The 21,775-nt window shown below is 31.7% G+C and overlaps 2 protein-coding genes and 1 long non-coding RNA gene across 3 annotated transcripts; all 3 read left to right on the top strand.

Annotated features, from left to right (window-relative positions):
- The first annotated feature begins 142 nt into the window (after positions 1–142).
- On the top strand, positions 143–3,513 carry LOC107017474 (auxin efflux carrier component 5-like). The gene is made up of 5 exons (XM_015217686.2): positions 143–803; positions 956–1,041; positions 1,524–1,681; positions 2,334–2,410; positions 3,334–3,513. Exons 1-5 carry the CDS (start codon positions 154–156, stop codon positions 3,404–3,406), a joined length of 1,044 nt encoding a protein of 347 aa, XP_015073172.1. The 5' UTR covers positions 143–153; the 3' UTR covers positions 3,407–3,513.
- Positions 3,514–9,348: 5,835 nt separating this feature from the next.
- Positions 9,349–16,791, top strand: LOC107015648. Its single transcript, XM_015215980.2, has 6 exons — positions 9,349–9,824; positions 12,467–12,815; positions 15,779–15,863; positions 15,946–16,032; positions 16,122–16,352; positions 16,420–16,791. The coding sequence occupies exons 1-6, from the start codon at positions 9,664–9,666 to the stop codon at positions 16,494–16,496; spliced, it is 990 nt and encodes a 329-aa protein (XP_015071466.1). The 5' UTR covers positions 9,349–9,663; the 3' UTR covers positions 16,497–16,791.
- On the top strand, positions 12,822–15,293 carry LOC114076936. Its single transcript, XR_003578016.1, has 2 exons — positions 12,822–14,142; positions 14,241–15,293. It is a non-coding gene; the product is annotated as an uncharacterized LOC114076936 (long non-coding RNA).
- Positions 16,792–21,775: the final 4,984 nt, after the last annotated feature.

The following is a 21,775-nucleotide window of genomic DNA, read 5'->3' as shown; positions in this document are numbered from 1 at the left end:
ACTTCCCACACATGATAGGAATCTTATCTTACTAATAATTAGTATATAAGTAGTTGGTGTTTAAGGTTACATGCATAGCTCAATATAATTCACCTACCTTAATATTTTCTTCATTTCTTTCCACACAAGTAGCAACCAAAAATAAAAATAAAAATGATAGAGTGGCTAGACATTTACAAGGTTATTGAAGCTATGATGCCACTTTATTTGGCCTTAGGTCTTGGTTATGGTTCTGTAAAATGGTGGCACAAACTTAGTGCTGAACATTGTGATGCTATAAATAGATTAAACTACTTTTTTGTTCTTCCTTTTTTCACATTTGACTTCATTTCACAAGTAAATCCCTATAAAATGAACTACCTCTTCATTTGTGGTGACCTTATTGCCAAAGCCATCATTGGTTTTTTTCTAACTTTGTGGGCTAATTTTTATAGCAAAGGGAACTTTTCTTGGTCCATAACAACATTCTCATTTTGTAGTTTAACTAATGCACTTGTTATGGGAATTCCTGTAATGAATGCTATGAGTCCTCAAGTTGGTGTTGATTTAGTGATTCAATCATTGGCAATACAATTTCTCATTTGGTCTATAATTATACAATTTATGATGGAATTCAAAAATGCCAAAGATGAGATTATGGCTTGTGAGGGTGCTAATCAAGATTTAGAAGGAAATAATAATGCAAGCAAAAATACAACACCATCTTTGGGGTCAGTAATGACAATTGTATGGACTAAGCTTTCCAAGAATCCCAACTTTTATGCTTGTTTTCTAGGCATAATGTGGTCTCTTGTAGCTGACAGGTACGTGTTCAACTGAATTTAGTATTGCTTTGTTTCGAATTGATTATACGTATCCAACAAGGTTTTGAAATTATAGATTATAACATATCAGATCATTGTCTATTCTGAATCTGTTAATTTTAAATTTTAAATTCGTCTCTCTTTATTTTTAGGTGGCATTTCGGACTGCCGAATATTGTGAAGGAATGCATATCAATAATGTCAAAGGCAGGAAGTGGCATTGGAATGTTTACTATTGGTGAGATTTCAAAGACTTATATCTATAATTCATCCAACCTATTTAAATAGGCTTTGAGTTATGAGACAGAAAAAATATAAATCTTGAATCGAACTCAACTCTAAGGATTTACTTATGAGATCAAAGAATTGTTCAAGACCATATAAATAGTTCATGTTCCTCTCTCTTAGCCAATGTAGGACATCAACGTACACTCTACACAGCTAAGACTGAACATCTAGAATGTGAAGAATATAGAATTGAAGGAGACAAGAGGAGAGCACATCGAAAATATTAAACTATGATGAGCCTGATTCTAATAACATATAAAATAAATATCTAATCTAACTTGCCCTCGAAACCTAAACACTTATAAACAAGGAATTATCCAAAGTACTTAGTGTGACCCAAGGAAAACATTCTTATAGAATACATTTTACATATTGCATATTATTAATATTATATCATAAAATAAATATAAATTTGATGGTCCATAAATGCAGGGGTATTTGTGGCAATGCAACAGAAAATAATGGCTGGTGGGACAGGTGTCATAATATTTGGACTATTTTTGAGGTTTTTTATAGGACCAGCTACCATGACGATAGGATCATTCCTAGTAGGTTTACATGGCAATGTTTTACGAGCTTCCATACTTCAGGTAATTTATCCGCGTATTTTCTATCCTCTTCAAATTATACTGAATATATTATTATCAATATTATTTTTAAAAGTAATATTATTTTTAGAGAATTTAGAATGATTTGGTATGGTCTAAGTAAGATTAATTATTATTTTCTTTGTTTCAATTTTATGTTCAGTATGTGAAAGTCAAATTTAACATATGTTTGAGTTTAGATACTCTAAATATTTAAAATTAAAATTTACTATTTGAAATCTATACGAAAAATATCTAATGAATATTCAAAATATTTTTTGAAAAAATTATAGTCAAAGAAAAAGTTATTTAAATCCCTAAAATTGTTTTCATGTGAATTTAGAATCTTAGATGGTGAAAGTATTACTTATTTTTTTAAAAAATTATTTATATATTCGAATCATCGTATTTCCAATTTTATCTTTTTTGAAGTTTTAGTTCATTAGTGACAACTAAGCACACTATTTTACTTTTACGGAACATAAATACTAGTGATTAATGTTAGATCAATTCTAAAAAATATGTAATTTGAATAGACCATGTGTTCATGGATATCACTAATTAAAATTTACACATTTAATTATTATCAAACTAGTCAACTACTTAAAATAACACATATTTTAATTATTATTATTATTATATTTTATGATTGAAGGCAGCATTACCCCCTGGCATAGCCTCCTTTGTTTTGGCAAAAGAATATGGAGTTCACCCTGAGATTGTTGGCGCTGTGTAAGTTATTTCATTCATAATTAATTTCTTCTTAATATTTCTCATCTTATAATATAGTCTTTTTCTCCTATTTACTTTCAATTCATATCCATTTGGAATAATATAAAGGATAAAATTTAGGAATCACGTAGTTTTAATATAAAATTATAATGTTATCCCTTTTTAGTTTATAATTACATTAATCTCTTAAAAAGTAAAACAAACGGATACATAATATGTAAGTCGAATATATTAAAGAGTTTCTAGGATACATTATAATATAAACTGAATACATAATATGTAGCTCAGATACATTATAAAATAAAACTGGATACATAATATGTAGCTTAGATACATTAAATACTGGCTCGAATTTATTAATATATAGCTCGAATATATTAAAAAATAAGTGATTTTAGAGATTTTTAGAAATAGCAGAAGATACTAAAAATAAGAAAAATATAAGACGTGTATTTCAATAATTTCTCCATAATATAATATGTATATACATTAGAGGAAAAATTAGTGACTAGGGCAAGATATTATAATAAAAATAAGTTTATATCGAATCACACCTAAAAAAAACATGAAATTAGATACGGAATTTGTGGGATAATCCCTAACTAATGTATCGCTAAAAAACTCCTACATTATTGATTTTTTTATGATTTGTAGCTAACACATAGCTAAATGAGATCATCATTGTCTTTTGGTTGTTCAGTTACGAAATTTTATTCGTCACTAATTTCTTATTTTTTAAAAGTGTCATTAATTTAAATAATTTATTGGATTCAATCTATAAAAGTACAAAATTTTACTAAAGTAAATGATATTGTAAAAGAATACACTTTCACCATACCAAATGGACTTTTTTCTTCTTAATTTTTTTCTTCTTAATTTTCTGATTATTAAGACTAATGTATGTGAATTTTTTTTAATTTCAGGGTAATTATTGGCATTCTGGTGTCACTTCCCATTATGATTGCTTATTATGCAATTTCAGAGCTTACACATTGATCCCATTTACATTTTACTGACCTACAATTAGTCAATTAATGACTTATTACTCCTAGTTTTCTTAATAGTATTTCTTTTTTCAGTTTCTTGTAACCTAGGCTCCTGTATTATTCTTTTTTTTGGGGATCACAAAGTTGACCATATATAAAAGAATTGTTAATGTAACATTTTAATATTAATAAAAATATATCATTTGTTATATTATGTATCATGTTATGTTCTTTGTGGCCATTATATTTTTGCCTCTTTAGTATTATCAATTATGGATGAATGTGGTCATTAGTGGTCATTAGTAGTCAGTAACTCTTTACTCTTCATTTCACTCGTTAACCTTTATAACCTATAAGCCATGTATTTACCAATTTACGAGCCATAATCTTCCTATTCATTGCAATGAAGAATTCCTCACCTATACATAGTCTTTGTACTAAGTACACAAGAAATGCGCAACAAGAAATAGATACGTAAAAGAGTGAGAAAAGATGAGAAGTATTATATTGAAATTAGTGTAGTGAAAGAAAGAGTCGAGACAAAGAATAATATTCCAAGTCTTCAACTAATTCACTATATACATATAATTTTATATGTTGAAGGAATGTGTTCTTTTTTATGGAACTTTGAACCCTTGAGCTAATTTTGAGTTGTACGATGTTGTTCGACCATTATATTCTGGAAGGGATAAGTCAAGAGTGATACTGCTAGATAGGTATAAATTATGCCACAATAAACTTAAATTAGATATACACACGCCTCCAAAATAAAAGATGACTTTTGGAAATGTTTAGACTAGATCTCTTACGAATCAATTTGGGATACACATCAGCCCATATTTTGATGGACAAAATGAGTTGGGTTGAGCTAATAAATAAGGATAAATTAGTGAAACACATATTTTTTGTTTCATTTATTTTCATTGTCCCTTATTATTTTTAAAAATTTCCAAAATTTTTTATTTGTTTATTGTATTTAAGCTGCATATTAATGAATTTGAATCAATATTTAATATATTCGAGTTACCTATTATGTATTCGAACTAGTTTTTAATGTATCCGAGCTACATATTAATGTATATGAGCTATATATTATGTATCGAACCTAATTTTTAATGCATTCGATCTACATATTAATGTGTCCGAGATATTAGTTAATGTATCCAAACTACATATTAATGTATCCGAGCTTCAGTTATTGTATCCGATTCTTTTAATTTTTAAGGAATTAATGTAAATAGAAACTTATTAAGAATAGATTTTAGTTTCATACTAAAACTATAAAATTTCGATAATTTACACAAAATAAATAATTGAGTAAATACTCCATTGAAATTTGGACCAATTTTGATTTTATGGGATAATTTTATGAGACAATTAGTCAAATCAAATTTTAACTATTACTTCAACTAAATTTTGTCACTATTTCCAATAACATAAATGTGAAAAATAACTAATTCCTAAAGACCTTATCATCACTAAATTGAGCATCAATTGTGTAATCCAAACTACTTTGACTATATAGATACATGTTTTCCCAATGAAAAATATATATAAATATCCTCTCATATTGTGAATATTGAAAATTACAAGAGGACATTTTTTTTTAAAATTCAACATGAATTTATACATCACTAATATAATCTTTTTATTTTTATTTATCTTGTCCTTGAATGAAGTAGTTGGTACAACAAACTCTTCAAAGGGTGCTTTAACTCGTTATCAAGAATGGGTTGTTAGTGCCCTCCCTAATGGCACTGATCCTTTATTTCTTCATTGTTGGTCCTCAGAAGATGATTTAGGAACTCATTTTCTTCAACCTAATCCTGAAGGTTTTCATTGGCATTTTCGCGAAAATATTTCGCAATCAACTAAGTTCAAGTGTGAATTTGTTTGGATTAACAAGAACATAGCATTTTATGTCTTTGATAAACACTTATCACACAAGTGTAAAGGTCGTGGTAATATATGTTATTGGTTGGTTATAGAAACTGGCTTCTATTTTGCAAATTATGTCAACCCTTTTCCAAAAGACTTAGAACTTATGTATACATGGTGATATATATGATTTATTAGTACAAAATACCAAATATCAATACTAATGTGTCTTGTTAAATGTTGTTTTTTCTTTTGATACATGCAATTAATTACATGTTATCAGGGGAGGACCCACGTGGTGTCCGCCGGGTGCTCGAGCACCCATTAACTTCGTGACGAAATATATATATCTATGTAGAAATCGATAGGTATTTGTATAAAATTAACATAGAGCACCTAATGAATAAATCATATAGTTGGTCCAATGGTTCTAGGATGGATACTTAAGACTCTTTTAATGTTGTTGTACCAAGGTTCGAATCTCATTGTTAACACATTTTTTATAGTTTCACTTCAGAGCACTCACAACATTTTAATGTGACTATATGTGTTTGGTTTTATTATGATCACTTAAATTGTTGTGATTTCACATATAGTGATTCAACTTTCATTTTTAAGTATTGAAGTTATTAAATTATTTTTAAAAAAATTAAAAGTCATTTAAGGTTATTCGTTGTTTTGTTTCAATTTGTTTGGCTTGATTTGGAGTATAGGGAGAAAAATGACTATTGTTTGTATGTTTCTAGGAATTTGAATATAATTTTTTTAATTATTTTGAAATAAACTTATATATTTAGAAATTACCTTATAAGTCACGCTAGCTAACAAATCAAACTATTTTGTAAGTACATGAACAATTTGTGGTTAATAAAAATATCCTTTGATTATTCAAAGTAGGGGTGTCAAAAATGAGCCTAAATATAGGTAAACTGTCCAAAATTTTAAGCGTTGGGTTCAAGATAATTTAAATTCAGTTCAATCTCATCTCATTCAAGTCTTAACTCATCATCTCATATTAAGAAAATCCTCAATTGTTTAATCTCCAATTTTAATTTATTTTAAAACTCTTTATTCACATTAATGTAATATATGTTCATGAAGATATGAATAACTATCTATTTTATATCTTTTAAACTATCTATCCATTTGTAACTGTTTACTACTTGAATCACAAAAATATTTTTCTCACTATCTATTCAATTTAAAATGCTCACTTATGAACTCAAGCTAATAAGTCACACAATCAACTCTTGAATATCTTATCATCATATCATCATCATTATTATTATTATTATTATTATTATTATTATTGTTATTATACTTAACTAAGAGTGAAAAACTCAAAAGGGCGAAGTTGAATTACCACTTTACCTCTATATTAAATAAAAAATAATAAAACATCTAATTAATTAAAATATATTTAATGATAATCATATTATACTATATTAAATTGTTAAAAGTGGAATATTCATTTTCGTACGTTACAGAATATTTTGAGCAGTCAAACTGTTATTCATTGCAATTTGTGACTTTTTATATTCGAAAGAAGTGAATATGTATTTTATTAATTTATTTATGTTCCAAACTAATTTCAATGGTTTGAAAGCAATTGCTTTCAGGCAATTATAGTTCATTCCTCTTGGGCTTATCCAAGCTAATTATAATTACTGAAAATTATTATAATAGTTGTATCATGAAATATTATAAATTGAGTTTCATCAAATTTGCAAAAACTAAAGAAAAAAACAAGACATTCCATGCACACGAATTATAGAAGTGTCAAAGATTTAAAATAGACGTAATGACACTTGTATTTTTTCACCAAAATAAATTAGCCTCAACTATTTTAACGAAAATGAAAGAAAAACGAAAAACAATAAAAACACGAACAAGATAAAGCAGAAAAACTAATTCTTCTACTAAAATTTTCAAAATCTGGCGACACGTGTACAAGTCATTAAATACAAAAGTACGAAATTAAGAAATAAATATAAGTTGTTTCTCAAATATAACAAAGTGTGAGAAAAGAAAAAAGAGGATTTGTTGAATGGCAAGCAACTACCTCTTCAACTCTTTGACAAGCCTCGAGATCTAGGGGCGGAGCTAACATGCTGTTAGGGGTTCATCCGTACCCCCTTCGATGGAGAATATTACTATTTATACACGATTAAAATTATTTTTTATGTATATATAGTAGATATCGAACCCCCTCCAATTAGTTCATGTGTTTACTTCTTCAGATTTCGAACCCCCTTATTAAAAATCCTAACTCTGCCACTGTGACGAGATCAATAGAATGAGAAAGAGATTACATGGGCCGGATTCGGAACCTACATAAGTGTAGATGCAAAGGTGAGTACCAATGACATTGTACCCAGCAAACAACCTACTAAACAAACACTACAACAAAAATGACCATTAGCGGCATTTAATTCTTAATTGCCGCTAAACATGTATTTTTAGCGACAATTATCACTCTTTGTATATGTCCCTAAAGCCTTTAGCGACATTGGTTCTAATGGCACTTAACTAATGCCGGTAAAGATGTTAGCACTTTTTATTGGTGTTAATATTTAATGCTGCTAAAAGTTGTTTTTGTTGTAGTGAAATCAACTAAGTAGAAATCGAATACCCTTTACACTACAATCGACCCTCTTCAAACTACAACCTGCACATAAATCAGTCCAACCTAACAATTCTAAATACACGGCTTACAGACCTGATATTCACAATTCAAACTTCACAAATCAACAATCGAACAAGTGAAATAAGTTCATCTCAATGACAAGTAGTTTAACCATATATAACAGTTACATTAATCACAATCCACAAATGTCACACAAAAGCAGTAAGTGGATTAAGTCATAATGATCATCACTAGCCGTAATCATTTTTCATCGACTTTATAACATTCATCGGCAAAGACTTCGACATGATAAAACTCGGCGACAAGGACCTCGGCATAATAAGACTCACCTGCAAGGATCTCGGAATAAGAACACTCATTAGTAAAGACCTTGACATAATAACATTCGCTTGCAAAGATCTCGACATTATAACTATCACATGTCGTATCACGTTGTTCATCGATCAAAGCACACAAGCAATATCACACCATATAAAAGAGACAACGATTTACACAATTCAAGTCCATATTCACGCTTTTAAGAATTTTATCAATAAATTAATAAGGATTACATTGAGGCAATTCACATCATCATGTTCAACACATAGGTCTTTTTTTCATTTCAATCCATTTTTATTCATGTAGATGTAACAAGTGGACAATTTAACCCTTCACCTCATTCTCATTACTCCCAACACACAAGCAACGAAGGATGCATACAAATTCAACTAGAATACAAGGTATAGAAAGTCATTTGCCTTAAATCAATCAACAATCACTCCAATAGTTGAATCTTTCCCTTCCAAATCACTTCTGAAGCCATACAATCTATAAATAAACATATATTCACAATTACTTTTCGGAAACAACATCCACAACAATTCTCTTGAAATCTGGATCATTCAACACAATATCTAACGCCAAAAATAAGGTTTGAATCCTAAACTTAATACTCGAAAACATTACTCAAGGCTTTAGAAACTCATTAGGGAAAATCATTTTGAAATAGGAATCCCTTTAAAATTCGCCACCAAGTTTCCCTTAACAATGGTGAAATGAGATTTAAACCCCGAAATTTGTAAGCCAAACCTAGGATTTGCTTAAGCGAACCTCGCTAAAAACACAAGTTCCGCTTCTCTTAAAATTAAAAAAAAAAGAAAAATAGATAATACTTTTGTCAACTCTTAATTGTCATATTGCGTTTTTCAAAAGTTAATTTTACTAATTTTCTAAGTTAAATTAGATTACATTAATTCGATACTTTAAACAACTTTTTTTAAAATATTCAATAACTATACGAAAAGTACTAGAAATATTAATTTTTCTTTTGTAAATTATGATGAAATATTATATTATAAAATATTAAATAAATTTATTATATTCGACTCTAAAAAAGAAACTATAACAATTACGAGTGGACGGAATTAATATCAATGAACTAAAAAGTGGGAGTAATAAAAGTTCTTTTTCCTTCCCCCTCCCTTTCCTTCTTTATATTCGTACTTGTTGCTGCCTCAGGCAGTCGAAATCGATTGCGAAGATTTGTTGTCTTCTCCAGAGCCTGTAACGGCAAATATAATTCACCCCTTTAATCTATTTTCTGCTGTAAACCTAAAAAGACTATAGATTTTTTAGCTCATATGTGGTGTTGTGCAAAATCAAGAAGTTTGGTTATGGTGTTGAATCTTCAATATTAATCTAAAAAAAAGAATAGGCTTTCTTGATTTATTGAATAGAATACAAGTTTCTGAATAACCCCTTCAATGGCGGGAATAGCTATATTATTGGATCTACTGAAGAAAAATCCAAGCTTTAATGGTCAAACCCTTCATTCTTATGGTATTTTCTCAGCCAAGTTGGCTACCACAGCTGCTGCTGCTTCTGTTGCTGCTAGTTACCCTTTTGCTTCTAGGGCTATTTTTGGGTATGCAATATACACTCTTCAGTCTTTACAATGTGTTATGTTAGTTGCTATGTTTTCTTATTCTTAGTACTTGGATTTGCTACATGACCATGAGGTAGTGATAAGATATGCATATACTCTATCCTCTTCAGACTCCACTTAGTGGGATTCTATTGGGTATGTTGTTGTTGCTGTTGCTGCTTATACTTCATGCTGTCGCTGTATATGAATAATTAGAGATTTTAAAGGAGTGACATTATATTGGATTTGGTGATGTTCTGAGTCTTATAGTTCCTTTGGGGCAGTGATTTTGTGAAGTAAATCCAAATTCTTTTACGTTTGATGTGTTGAGTTCGAATATTTTGAATTTGGATTGTCAATGTGGAATTTGTTCCTAAGTTCACTCCTGTTTCCACCGCATGAAAACATGATGGTTATGGAAATAATGTTAGTTATGATGTTATTTGTGATTGTATTACTTGATTATATGGCTCTATCCATGGTTCAATTTACCTTTTGTTGTAGAACTCTTGCTGGTTTGCCTTGTTAGGGACTTTTACGTAGTGAGTGAATGTCAAGATCAAATCTTTTGTGTATGTTTATTCTTGAAAACCAATAAATCCCAAGGTCTAATGGTTTACGAATCCAAACTCAGCGGATATTGAGCCTGCATCTCTATGCTTCTCCACCTAAGCACTAGGCTCCTGCGACTGCGCCTAACCAACACATCATGCATTCCACACTTATCACTAGACCAAAGCCTTATAGCAATACTTTTGTATGTGGACTCAGGAGTCGGGAGTTTGTTGATTGTATGCCCTTTTTCTCAATGACATAGATTTTGGTTAAAGAGTAATATTAGTTATGATGACATATGTTGTTGCATATCTTAATAGTGATTCTCTATTCAGAGTTCAATTAGTGCCGGTGTTGTTGCTAGTTCAGCCTCCAACTCCAATATTTCTTTAACATTCACCTATAATGTGAATATGTATAGTGTGTGCACTTATATGCATTGGCATGCATTCTTTTCCAACCGTAGGAGAATCCATAGAAAGATAGAGCGGCCTTTTTTGGGTGAAAAATTTACTATGTTGTGTTCTGAGCTAATATTGGAGAAGTTCATAGTTTGTGTTTCTTTACAGAATCCAGAGTCCTTTTGATTGGTAAGCAAGAACTTTAGCCCTGAGGTTGTCACTCATTCATAATGTGGCAAAAAACATTTCATATATGGTTATTTGAACTGCACAAGTAACACGTAGAAAATCCCATGTGATGCGGCGACAACCCTATACAATAAATTTAATGCTGCAGAAAATAAGCAGCACTAGGACTTACTATTGTGGAGGTGTATCTCTCCAATCTCCATATTCTCATTATTAATGTTTTGTTGCCAGTCTCCTAAACCGTTGAGCCAATTTCCTTCCTTCTATCCATGGATGTCTCCCTTGTTTTGTCGCATTTTTTTCTATGATGTTCACCACTTAGAATCCCTGAACGGTTGAAATTTTGTTGTCGGCATTGATTTTGTGTGCATATGGATGGCTGCAATGGCTGTACTATTTCTTCCACACCTTTAATCTATTCTCCTCCTAGGAACAATAGTCTATATTATCTCTTTCCTTGTCAATTCTATCTGAAAATGACTTGCTATTCAGAGTGTTAGTTCCATGAGTAGTCCCCACCATAACTCACAACAACCTTTCTTATTATTTGGGTGTTCAATACATTGGTCATCTGACCTTGCTGACCCACTAGAAGTTCTACATTTTTTCTGTTATAAGATGGTGAAACTTTTAAAAAAAAAATCAAGTGGTGTTTGGGCTAGCTTGCCTGAACCTTCATTGTCTACTGGGAAGCCAAGGTAATCCTGCCCACCAAGTGCTGTAGTTGGGAGTCTCACCTTGGGATCTCTAGGTTGGTTTCCCATTTCTCAACTGCTATAACATCTCCTTTGTGATTAATACAGTTAAATCCTATCAGGTTCCATCCCAAGAAAAGAAGAGGATTCTTGGCCAAATGGTGGAAATGATCCTTTATCTGCCAATTTCTTATTTTATTTTATTTTTTTGGCAAGGGAAACCCTCCTCCTTCACTAGATTCAACTCTTTCTTTATCAAATCATCCTCTTATCTTTAAAGATTTCCATACGTAAGTTTAATTTAAGGTGGATCTGAAGGAAATATAGGACTCACTGCATCCTACTGTGTATCAGTTTACTTGGGTTTGACTATTAACTCAACAAGAAATAAAATATGATATTTGAACATATATTGCTATTGGTATAAGGAGGTCTTCTTTATCTATAAGTCTTTTCTGGTTCAAACTCTATTCATTTGTGATTGAATTCATTATAAAATTGACGACTGTAGTTCTCATTAGAGGGATTTTTCATAGCACACTGTAATTCTCATATTAATAGTTTATATATCTGCAAACTGCCAACTACCTGCAAATATCGGTACTTCTAACAAGTCGAAGAGGGTGGCTGTAGCTAGCTAGCTGCTTCTCGGCGGTTTATATAGTTTAGTTTTTTCCATACTGAAATGGAGACACGTGCGTATGGCATTTTTTGTTATGTTTATTCCCATCTTCTGTCATAAAAGAAATAAATGCAACACTTATTCTACTGTCAGCAAAACCTTGACTAGTTGTTTTGACAGTAACGGTGCTGCACGAGTTGCATTTTGCGATGCTGGCACGGGATTTTCTGAAGATTATATATCTACCATACAAAGTGAATCAATAATTAACTTGCAGTATGATTCATTGAAGCACAGTACCAAACAATACAACCTTGAGTTAAAACCTTTATTCTCAGCATTCATGTGGAGGAATCTTGCACTGACCTCCTTGAGATCTTTCCTATTATTTTATTTACCTCTTGTGGAGCCTCATACTAACATGGATGAGGACGATGATGATGAAGATTTCTTAAAGGATGCCGAGGAAGATCGCCGTGTCGACTTGGTGACTCCTTTCAAGAAATCAGTGAAACAGATTGGTCGTGAGGTAACATTTGCAAGCCCTTTCCTCCCTCAACCCCTCCATGCAATGCGCTTATCACTTATGGCTTCATGTTTGGTCCAGTAAAACGAAAACACTGCCTAATATTTTCTTCTTTTTTTCTCTCTCTGAAATGGTAAGGAAATCTTATACATAAATTAAACCAGCAAGAAGATTGTTCTATAGCCACTGTACAATATCAGCAAATTAGCAAAAACACAAAACAAAGTACCACCACTGATCCTGTAAAGACTCTAGCACCTGTAAAACTATTTCAGCTTCATTTATGTATTCCATTCTACAGAAACAGCATACCAAAAATATACCAACTGACCTTTATCTGCTGAATGGAGTTAATGGTCTTCAAAACATATTTTGTTTCTCTCGGTCCAAATAGTCCATGATATGCATGCTGGTCTTGTAGTCCACCATAATAGTTTTTTCTTCCTGACTCACTTTCTGTACGGCACCTCAGCAGATCTCCTGTTGACCTGGGCATAACCGACTGCAAAGCAATCATATTTTTGAGGAGTTGCCACAGTTGGGTGGTAACTTGGCAGTGTAAAAATAAGTGATATCACTGTTTCTCTTCCATGGAGAACATTTGCTAGTTAAAATAATACTTCTCTGTGGAGATTCTCATGTGTAAGATGAGCTTCATGAAACGCTACCCATGTGAAGCAAGCAACCTTGAGTGGAGCTCTGGACCTCCAAATTTGTTTCCATGGCCAAGGCTTTTCAGGACTATCCACCTTTATTAGATCTTTGTAGCACGAACTTACTGAAACAACTCCATTGCTCCTTGGCTTTCCATAGAAGGCTATCATCAGTGTTGGATAGCTGCTGATTTGTATTCGAAAGGTTACAAATTTAACACTTGCCAAACATTGAAATTATAACTACTATATGTAATTTGAACCAGCCAAAATGAGATCTTCTCTCCATTGCCAACTTTGAAATCCAATTTTAAATATGAAATTACGCCACATAAAACTAATACTTTACCAAACAGAAACTCTGTGAGGTGTTGTTAACATATTTGGCACTCCATCCTTGCTTTTGCTCTTCTGATAACAAACCCCCCACCCCCCCACCCCCACCCCTCAAACATAATTCTGCTAGACCTCCAGAGCCACTTCATTAGTAACCTTTTGTGTGTAATTGTAGGTTTTTAAAAACCCCAATACCGTCTTTCTTGTTGTTAATAACAGTACTGCAAAAGCGCCTCCTATCTCTATTTCCTTGCCATATAAAGTTCCTTAATGGAAATGCTCCCAGATGCTTCTGCCAAGAACCTTATCTCTTCTCTTCGTATGGCAGATCACCTTTTCTGGTAACTCTTTGAACTGGAAATCTTTTCTTTTGTCTCATCAGGCCAAGCTATCACCTTCTGTGTTCTCCCTCAATTCTTTCATTTTTTTACTTTTTCAGATTATTTTTTTCTCAGCTCTATACATGGGGGAGATAGGATTTGTTACCATGCTGTATATAAATCTTATGACATCTTTAAGTCAAACGCAAGGCCAGCAACCTGGTTTGAATGGACTGGAGCTGAGCGCAGCAGGAATTTATTAGGAAAGCAACTATTATGTCTTAAAGTACTGAGATGGATAGTTCATGTATTTAATGCAGCATCGAAGGAGAAATGAATGTCATTCAGGAGATGGAAAACAAGTGACGATTTTGCTGATTTTTTTTTGGTAGTCTTAAACACAGTAAAAATGTTAGGTATATCAGTTTTAATGCAGTACAAAGAAAGAGGGGGTGGGGGGGATGAGTGAAACTCTTGAGATTACATTAAATGCTGGATGGACAGAACAGAAAATTTAAGTTCATTTTGGTCCCAGAAAGGGGTGAGAAAGCAGCAGCTATCAGGCAGCATCATACCAAATCTTATTTTGCTGAAGCCATCAGAAGCAAGAATTGGACAACAGAAGCTACAAAAGGGTAAACATACCAGACCACCAACACCAGAATCGTCATCCCTGTTAGCTCTGTAGTATCAGAAGACAACGTGCTCGGCAGATGCATTGTGGGGAAATTATTGTCCACAAGCCAAGAAACTCCAACTCTGAATGACATCCGGAGCTGGGTGTGCAGAATGTGGAATGTCTCTCATTTAATCAATGTATACCTAATGAATGATTCACAATTTCTTTTTGAGGTTCCATCCAGAAAGGTGGCAGAGCATGTTTTCGAAGGAGAATGGAGATGGAAGAAGTCCAGTTGACTTCTCGGCTTTTTAGCTACAATCTAGTGATATTTTTCATCTAAGACTTGAGGTGCTTGTTTGTGGGGTTAGTATTGTGATGAGTCTGGTATAAAATGCCACAAACTTTAGGTGCTACCTTTGTCTTACCCTAAATACATGCCAGAGCTCACAATTTTTAACAAAGAAAGCTCTCTGTAAATATCACAACATCTTCTGGCTGCTGGTTTTTAGTATTTCGACATGAATTTCACTAGGAGAAAAAGTTGAAGTGGTGGACTAGATTGTGAGGCAAATATTTATCAAAATAATCTCCAACTATTATTTTCGTTACTTCTCAAAAAAAGTTCCAAAGAAAGAAATTATTCGAATCTAGTGGGTGTACTGCTGAACATGCATTTCCAGCTTCCCTCTTCTTTTTTTTGGGTTATACTAAAAAAGACTGGAGATGTTAGACTAGGTCTTCCGTTCTTATTTCTCATCTTCTACTGCTTGGATAGTTCTCTCTACCAATTAATTTTGTTGAGCTTAGAGACCGTTTACATGCCATAAGACAACTGCGGAGTATAGACTGGTCCCTTAACTGATTTGTTACATCTGACCTTTTCACGGACCAATGTGTTTTTGTATGAGTAATTTTCTTTTATTTTGAAAATTACTTTCAATTTAAGCTTCAAATCATGCACTTGCATACTATTCAATGTGAAAGTATATACTGAAAGATCTTGTTTGCTATTAACGTTATGTATCTTCTGGTCAGACTGCTGTTGTAACAACAAGACGTGTCCTGGAAAGATTGGCTGTCCACTATGTTTCACAGCGAATGGCATGGAAGCTTCTAAAAGGTTTTTCTTCTTGTCCGCAAGCTTAAATCTATAGTCCTTGCTGATTGACGTTACGAGACCTAACATTTATCAATTTCTGCAGATGTTCCCAAGTCAGCTGCACGCAAGGCTCAAAGGGGAATGCCTAGTATGATCTACTTTTGCAGTGTCACAAAAACAACGTGCAGAGGTTTAACACTATCTGTTCAATACTCTTCTCTTATGGTTCACCTAGATTAGCCACTATTCTTGATGCTTCACTTCCCACTATCTGATCAGGTCATTTTCTGGGAGTTTTGGCATCATGGTTTGTTCAAGTTGGCATTGATATCTGGCGATTTTTTAAATCTAAACAAGACGATGACACACTTGATGGATCAGAAAAAATGAAGCTTCTAGGAAGGAAGATTTCCATTGTTACTGTCAGATGTAGTGCATCTCTTGTTTTCGCTTCTATAGGAGCAGGGATAGGAGCAATGATATTTCGCCCTACAACTGGCCAGTGGATTGGTAAGCTCACAATATGCTTCTTTTCAGCATCTTTTACTAGATTTAACCAAAATCATTATTTTTTCAGGATGCGCTATTGGAGATGTGGCTGGACCAGTCGTTGTAGCCTTTTGCTTTGACAAAGTTCTTCACATGGAACTGTGATGATGTAGAAGCTTTCCCCCCCTCCCGCGCACACACACATACACACAGAAGAAGTGGCAATTCAGTGTTTTTCTTCGACTTAATTGATTCCTTTAGCTCTGGGAATAAATATTCGTCATAGATACATTAACCAATTTATGGCATTATGAGTTAACTTTTTCGTATTTATTCATGCTTTCTGGTTCATAACATCATTCTTCCTATGGATGAACATAGTTGGTCTGGTAAATCTATTGATTCTGCACTGATGTATGATAATGGTAAATGCATACCATCAGCTTAATTCTTTTTGAAATTCTCTATTCCAACAATGGCCTATTACAATAGTTTAAGCGTTTAACTGATTTTTTGGGGGAATTTGTCTTTTCCCTTATGTTAACTTGCAACAATTTCATGATGCTTCATGTTGGTTTTATTAAGTCATATGCAAGCAATTTGGACCTAAAATTTCCTTGAAAAATACTATTTGGGTATGTTTGTTATGACGGAAAATGATTTTCGAGAAGAAGTGTCGTTTTGAAAAATAAGTAGGTTTCTTACTTATTTACTAATCTTTAGTAAGAAAGCGAGAAAATATTATTCTAAAAACTACTACAGAGTTGGGATGGTCGAGGGCTAGGGTTGGGAGATCTAATAAATTTGAAAGTGAAATGTCACTTATATAACTTATTTTTCTTATTTTTATTAGGAAAGCTATTTCTCTGATCTTTAAAGAATTTATTTTTAAAAAAAATAAAAAACTTTTTAAAAATGTTTTGACCAATCAAATATAAAGAATATTTTGTGCAAAATATTTTCCACCACACCAAACACATTTATGCTGCAACTCTATTTTTATCTTCAAATCAAGTGATACATATGATGATATTAATTTTCTGTCTTCAACTTTGATGGTTTTAATTTTTGCTTTTATTGCTCATTTAATATAATATTTTGACTCAAAGCATTCTCATTTATGACATAATTTTCCTAGGCATAAATATATATAATTTCTGTCCTGCTTGTAGGGCGATTTATGCAATTATCTCTTTTATCTTTTGGTTATAATGATTTTCTAGAAAAATAGTTTAACTTGAATGATTTTATAAAAGAAATTTGTAAGTTTAATGACTTTATTGATACAAAATCAAGTTGAATGACTTTCTCAAATAATTTCACATAGTTAAATGACCTTTTGAGATATTTACTCGTTTTTTAAGTTATTGTCAATGTCATATGTATTGCTACTATTGATTAAACCGTTAATTATATAAGTAATAAATATTTTGATCAATTTTCACGTCAGGATTTTTTCCTTTTAATTTTTTTCCTTATTTGGTTTTCTCTTCTTGTCATTATCCTAGCCAAGTTTTTCATACTACTTTTTTTTTTTAGTTTACCCTAAAATGTTTGGTCTTTTTTCTTCGTTGGTAATTCAACTATAATATCAAAATTATAGGTGGAGGATTTTTAGCATTCGAGCAAACCTCTTTTATATTTTTTCACATGAATTTAATTATTTGCTTGTGCACAATTTTGAGGTCATAAAAATAATAAAAATAGATATCAATTCGTTTTTAAAAAAAGTAAGCTTAAGATAAGTATATATAAAGACACTATAGGTATTATATTAATGGAGTTCGGAGACTAAAGGGTATAAAATATTAATAAAAATTCCAAAACGGTATATAAAATTTTATATTAACCAAAACGGCAAAATCGCTGGAACAACAACGATTTTACTCCACCGAAAAAGCAAAATCGCTGCTACTGCAGCGATTTTGCAAAATGTGATTTTTTTTAAAAAAAAAAATTCAAATCGCTACCATGGCAGCGATTTTCAAACTTTTTTAGGCAGCGATTTTCAATTTTTAAATTTTTTTTTTAAATCGCTACCATGGCAGCGATTTTCAATTTTTTTTAGGCAGCGATTTTCAATTTTTTTAATTTTTTTTTTAAAATCGCTGCCAGGGCTATTTTCAATTTTTTTTTTTTAAAAAAAAAAATTTGTTTGAAAATCGCTACCTTTGGCAGCGACTTACATTTTTTTTAAAAAAATAAAATTCTTGTTTGAAAATCGCTGCCTTTGGCAGCGACTTACATTTTTTCAAAAAAAATTGAAAATCGCTGCTTTTTTTTAAAAAAAAAAATTGAAAATCGCTGCCATGGTAGCGATTTGAACTTTTTTTTAAAAAAAAAATCACATTTTGCAAAATCGCTGCAGTAGCAGCGATTTTGCTTTTTCGGTGGAGTAAAATCGCTGTTGTTCCAGCGATTTTGCCGTTTTGGTTAATATAAAAATTTATATATCGTTTTGAAATTTTTATTAATATTTTATACCCTTTAGGCTCCGGACTCTATATTAATGTGAGATGCTAGAATAACCATCAACAAATAAAACTATAAGTTTTTTAGTATCTCCGATAAGATGAATTTTTTAAATATTACAGCACCGTGGAGTAATGAACTTATTTAAACCGTATAAATTTTATTTTATATATACGTAATAAACTCTTATCTAATTTATTCCATTCGCTATTTTAAAAATACTTCTGATATAAGTACTGAACATGTATCCATTTCATATTAAAAAACACTCAAACTATAGGAAAATTCTATGATTAAACACTCAAACTATAGGAAAATTCTATGATTAATTTTTTATGAAATGAGGAGAATCATCCATAAAAATAACATAATATTAAAATCCTAAACATCAAAATGGATGACAAAATGTTCAATGATTGAGAGCTACAATAACCACTAAAATGCATGTATAATTTATAATGGATGAGCTCTAGAGTAAATCAATATTGTGACTAATAAACTAGATATTGTATGTGCTAACTAAAGTGCATACACAATTGGATTGGATAAATCTACCTCTAACTCTAAGAATACATATTTCTTTTTGAATTTTCAAGGTCATCTTATAGTACTATTATCCAAAATATCTGTTTTTGAAAAACATTTATCTAAATATGCATATTTTATAAACGTAGTCAACTAGACTAAAATCAAGTAAATAAGGAAATGAAAAGTCTAAAATTAGTCATAATCAATGCAAAAAATAATAGCAATAACATATGTTACAATCTTGAGATTTTTAAAACCCACTAATGACTTCTCCACATTTTCTATGTTTTCAACATTTGGAGCTTTTTCATATTTAGCCGAAGTCATTTATGACTTGCTGGAATTGATAGGATTATAAATAGATAGTTCATTTGATTTATATTTAAGTTTTTGTGTTTTGGAGTTTCTAAAGTTTGTGAGGAAAGAAACCTTAATCCCTATACAAGAATCAGGTTCTTGTAAATTTGCCTAAAGAACGAACACAACACAATAAAACAAAGTTTTTAATGTCGTGGAAACCTTCCTCCCTCAAGGAAAGGAAAAAACCACACTACAATTTTATTACTTTCAATAAGCACAATTCAAGATTACAACTCGATGATCAAGGAACTAACTGTAATACCTTTATTCTTTTATCGATTAACTATTATAATTAAAGACTTTACTCTCCAAGAAGTCAAATTCATGTTATAATTCTCTCTCTCTCTCTCAACTCCACTCCTGATTCCCCCACTCCTTGTTACAATCCTCTCGAACTCTCTCTTTTATCTCGTAGAACACACCTCCTAAACGCTAATTCAAAAGAAACCAATGTAATTCTATACTTCAAAAAGAAATCCTAACTCTAGTAATTCTTTCTTTCGTTTTCTTGATCTCCTCAATGATTCAACCTTAGCTGGAATAATTCTCTCAATCTGTGATATGGAGAAGACAACCTTTTCTTTCTTTGGCTTTGTCCTTTTATAAAGGTTGATTGGACTTTAATCGACTTTTGCAAGGCAATGATTTTGCTTACCTAGAAGACTAAACTAATCGTTTTCTTTATAGAACTTGTTTGCTTCCTTCCTTAACTGCCTAGAAGTCTTCTTTATTTTTTTTTCCTTCTTTTATTTTGGTTGATGTATTGGATACACTTTTCCTATTTTGTATCTGAATGAGTGAACTCTTCCCGCCTCTTTATTTTAAGTTCGATATGTGTTATGTGAACTTGGTTCATGTACCTCAGAATGTAATTCTAATGATTTTGTTAGCTCTGGAATATCAATTTTAGTCTAGATGGACCTTTGGTTTAGGTTTTGAGGTTTCCAGCCTCATTTCGAGCTACCTTTGGCTTTATGCAGAATAGAGTTTTGGGTGTGAAACTCAGTTTTTATCAAGACAACCTCTATTTGAAGTTTTGACATTCATGTTGAGTTTGGAGTGTTTGAATTTGGTGGAGTAGCATAAGCTTTATTTAATTTCATTAACATTTGGGCACCTGAATATGAATACGCATTTGACTGATTAAGACAACACTAAATAACTAAGAGGATTTCTTTTATAACATCTAATGCACATAATTTATTTATATTTATATAATAAAAATAATAAAAAAATTAAAAATTATTAAAATGAAATAATTATTTGATAAATAAATTGAAACACTTATGCTTACTTGGGATAGTGGTGATCATGGTAATAGTTATTGTTAGTAACTAGTAATGATGGTGGTGACAACTGTGACGGTGAAGGTGATTGGTGTTATAGTGACTGTCATAATGGTAGAGATTGAGAGTGGTGTTGTGGTTGAAATAGTGAAGTTGGTTGAATATTAGTAGTTAGTGGTGTTGATGATGGTGACTGAAGAATGCATGGTGATTGTTAATGCGTTTCGGATAGTTGTCGGAGATGCTAGTTATGGTGGTAGGAATGTTAGCAGTAGAGATATAATGGTGATAGTGACTAATAGCAATAGTGGAGGTGTCGGTGGTAGTGACTGACCAATGTATGGTGGTAGTAGGTACAACTTTGTTGTGATGATAACATTTATTTATAGTAGGAATTGATTGTATTTATCATAGTGATAGTTGAGGTGGCGGTGGCTACAAAAATGAGGTACAATGATGGTGACAATTAATGTAATTATAATGATGAAGGAGATAAGTGTAGCCATAGATGACATTAATGGTTAGTAACAGTAGTAGTTGTGATGACATATTTGTCTAGTGGTAGACGACGATAATGACGGCGATGAAAGTTAGTGATGGTGGCTGATAATTATGGATAGAGCAATGGTAAATATTATCCACATCACAATGTCTATTAATGATATTCAGACTCTGTTCAAGATCTTAATGATTAAAATGTATACAAATTAAACCTAAGTGCTTCAAATATTGATGAAAAAAATGTATTTAATGGTCGTTTGAACCATTTAGATTCATACCTCCATTAAATACAAATAA

Source organism: Solanum pennellii, chromosome 4 (genome assembly GCF_001406875.1).
Source record: "Solanum pennellii chromosome 4, SPENNV200".
Classification (NCBI taxonomy): Eukaryota; Viridiplantae; Streptophyta; class Magnoliopsida; order Solanales; family Solanaceae; genus Solanum; species Solanum pennellii.
Note: the sequence above shows the minus strand (reverse complement) of the source record. Positions and strands in the feature narration are given on the sequence as shown.

What these genes read in the sequence shown, in the direction of transcription:
- LOC107017474 (XM_015217686.2), top strand. Translation starts at nt 154, where the DNA reads ATGATAGAGTGGCTAGACATTTACAAGGTTATTGAAGCTATGATGCCA. An exon ending in TGGTCTCTTGTAGCTGACAG is followed by an intron (nt 804 to 955) that starts GTACGTGTTCAA and finishes CTTTATTTTTAG; the next exon opens with GTGGCATTTCGGACTGCCGA. An exon ending in CATTGGAATGTTTACTATTG is followed by an intron (nt 1,042 to 1,523) that starts GTGAGATTTCAA and finishes CCATAAATGCAG; the next exon opens with GGGTATTTGTGGCAATGCAA.
- LOC107015648 (XM_015215980.2), top strand. Translation starts at nt 9,664, where the DNA reads ATGGCGGGAATAGCTATATTATTGGATCTACTGAAGAAAAATCCAAGC. An exon ending in GCTTCTAGGGCTATTTTTGG is followed by an intron (nt 9,825 to 12,466) that starts GTATGCAATATA and finishes TTGTTTTGACAG; the next exon opens with TAACGGTGCTGCACGAGTTG. An exon ending in GGCATGGAAGCTTCTAAAAG is followed by an intron (nt 15,864 to 15,945) that starts GTTTTTCTTCTT and finishes CAATTTCTGCAG; the next exon opens with ATGTTCCCAAGTCAGCTGCA.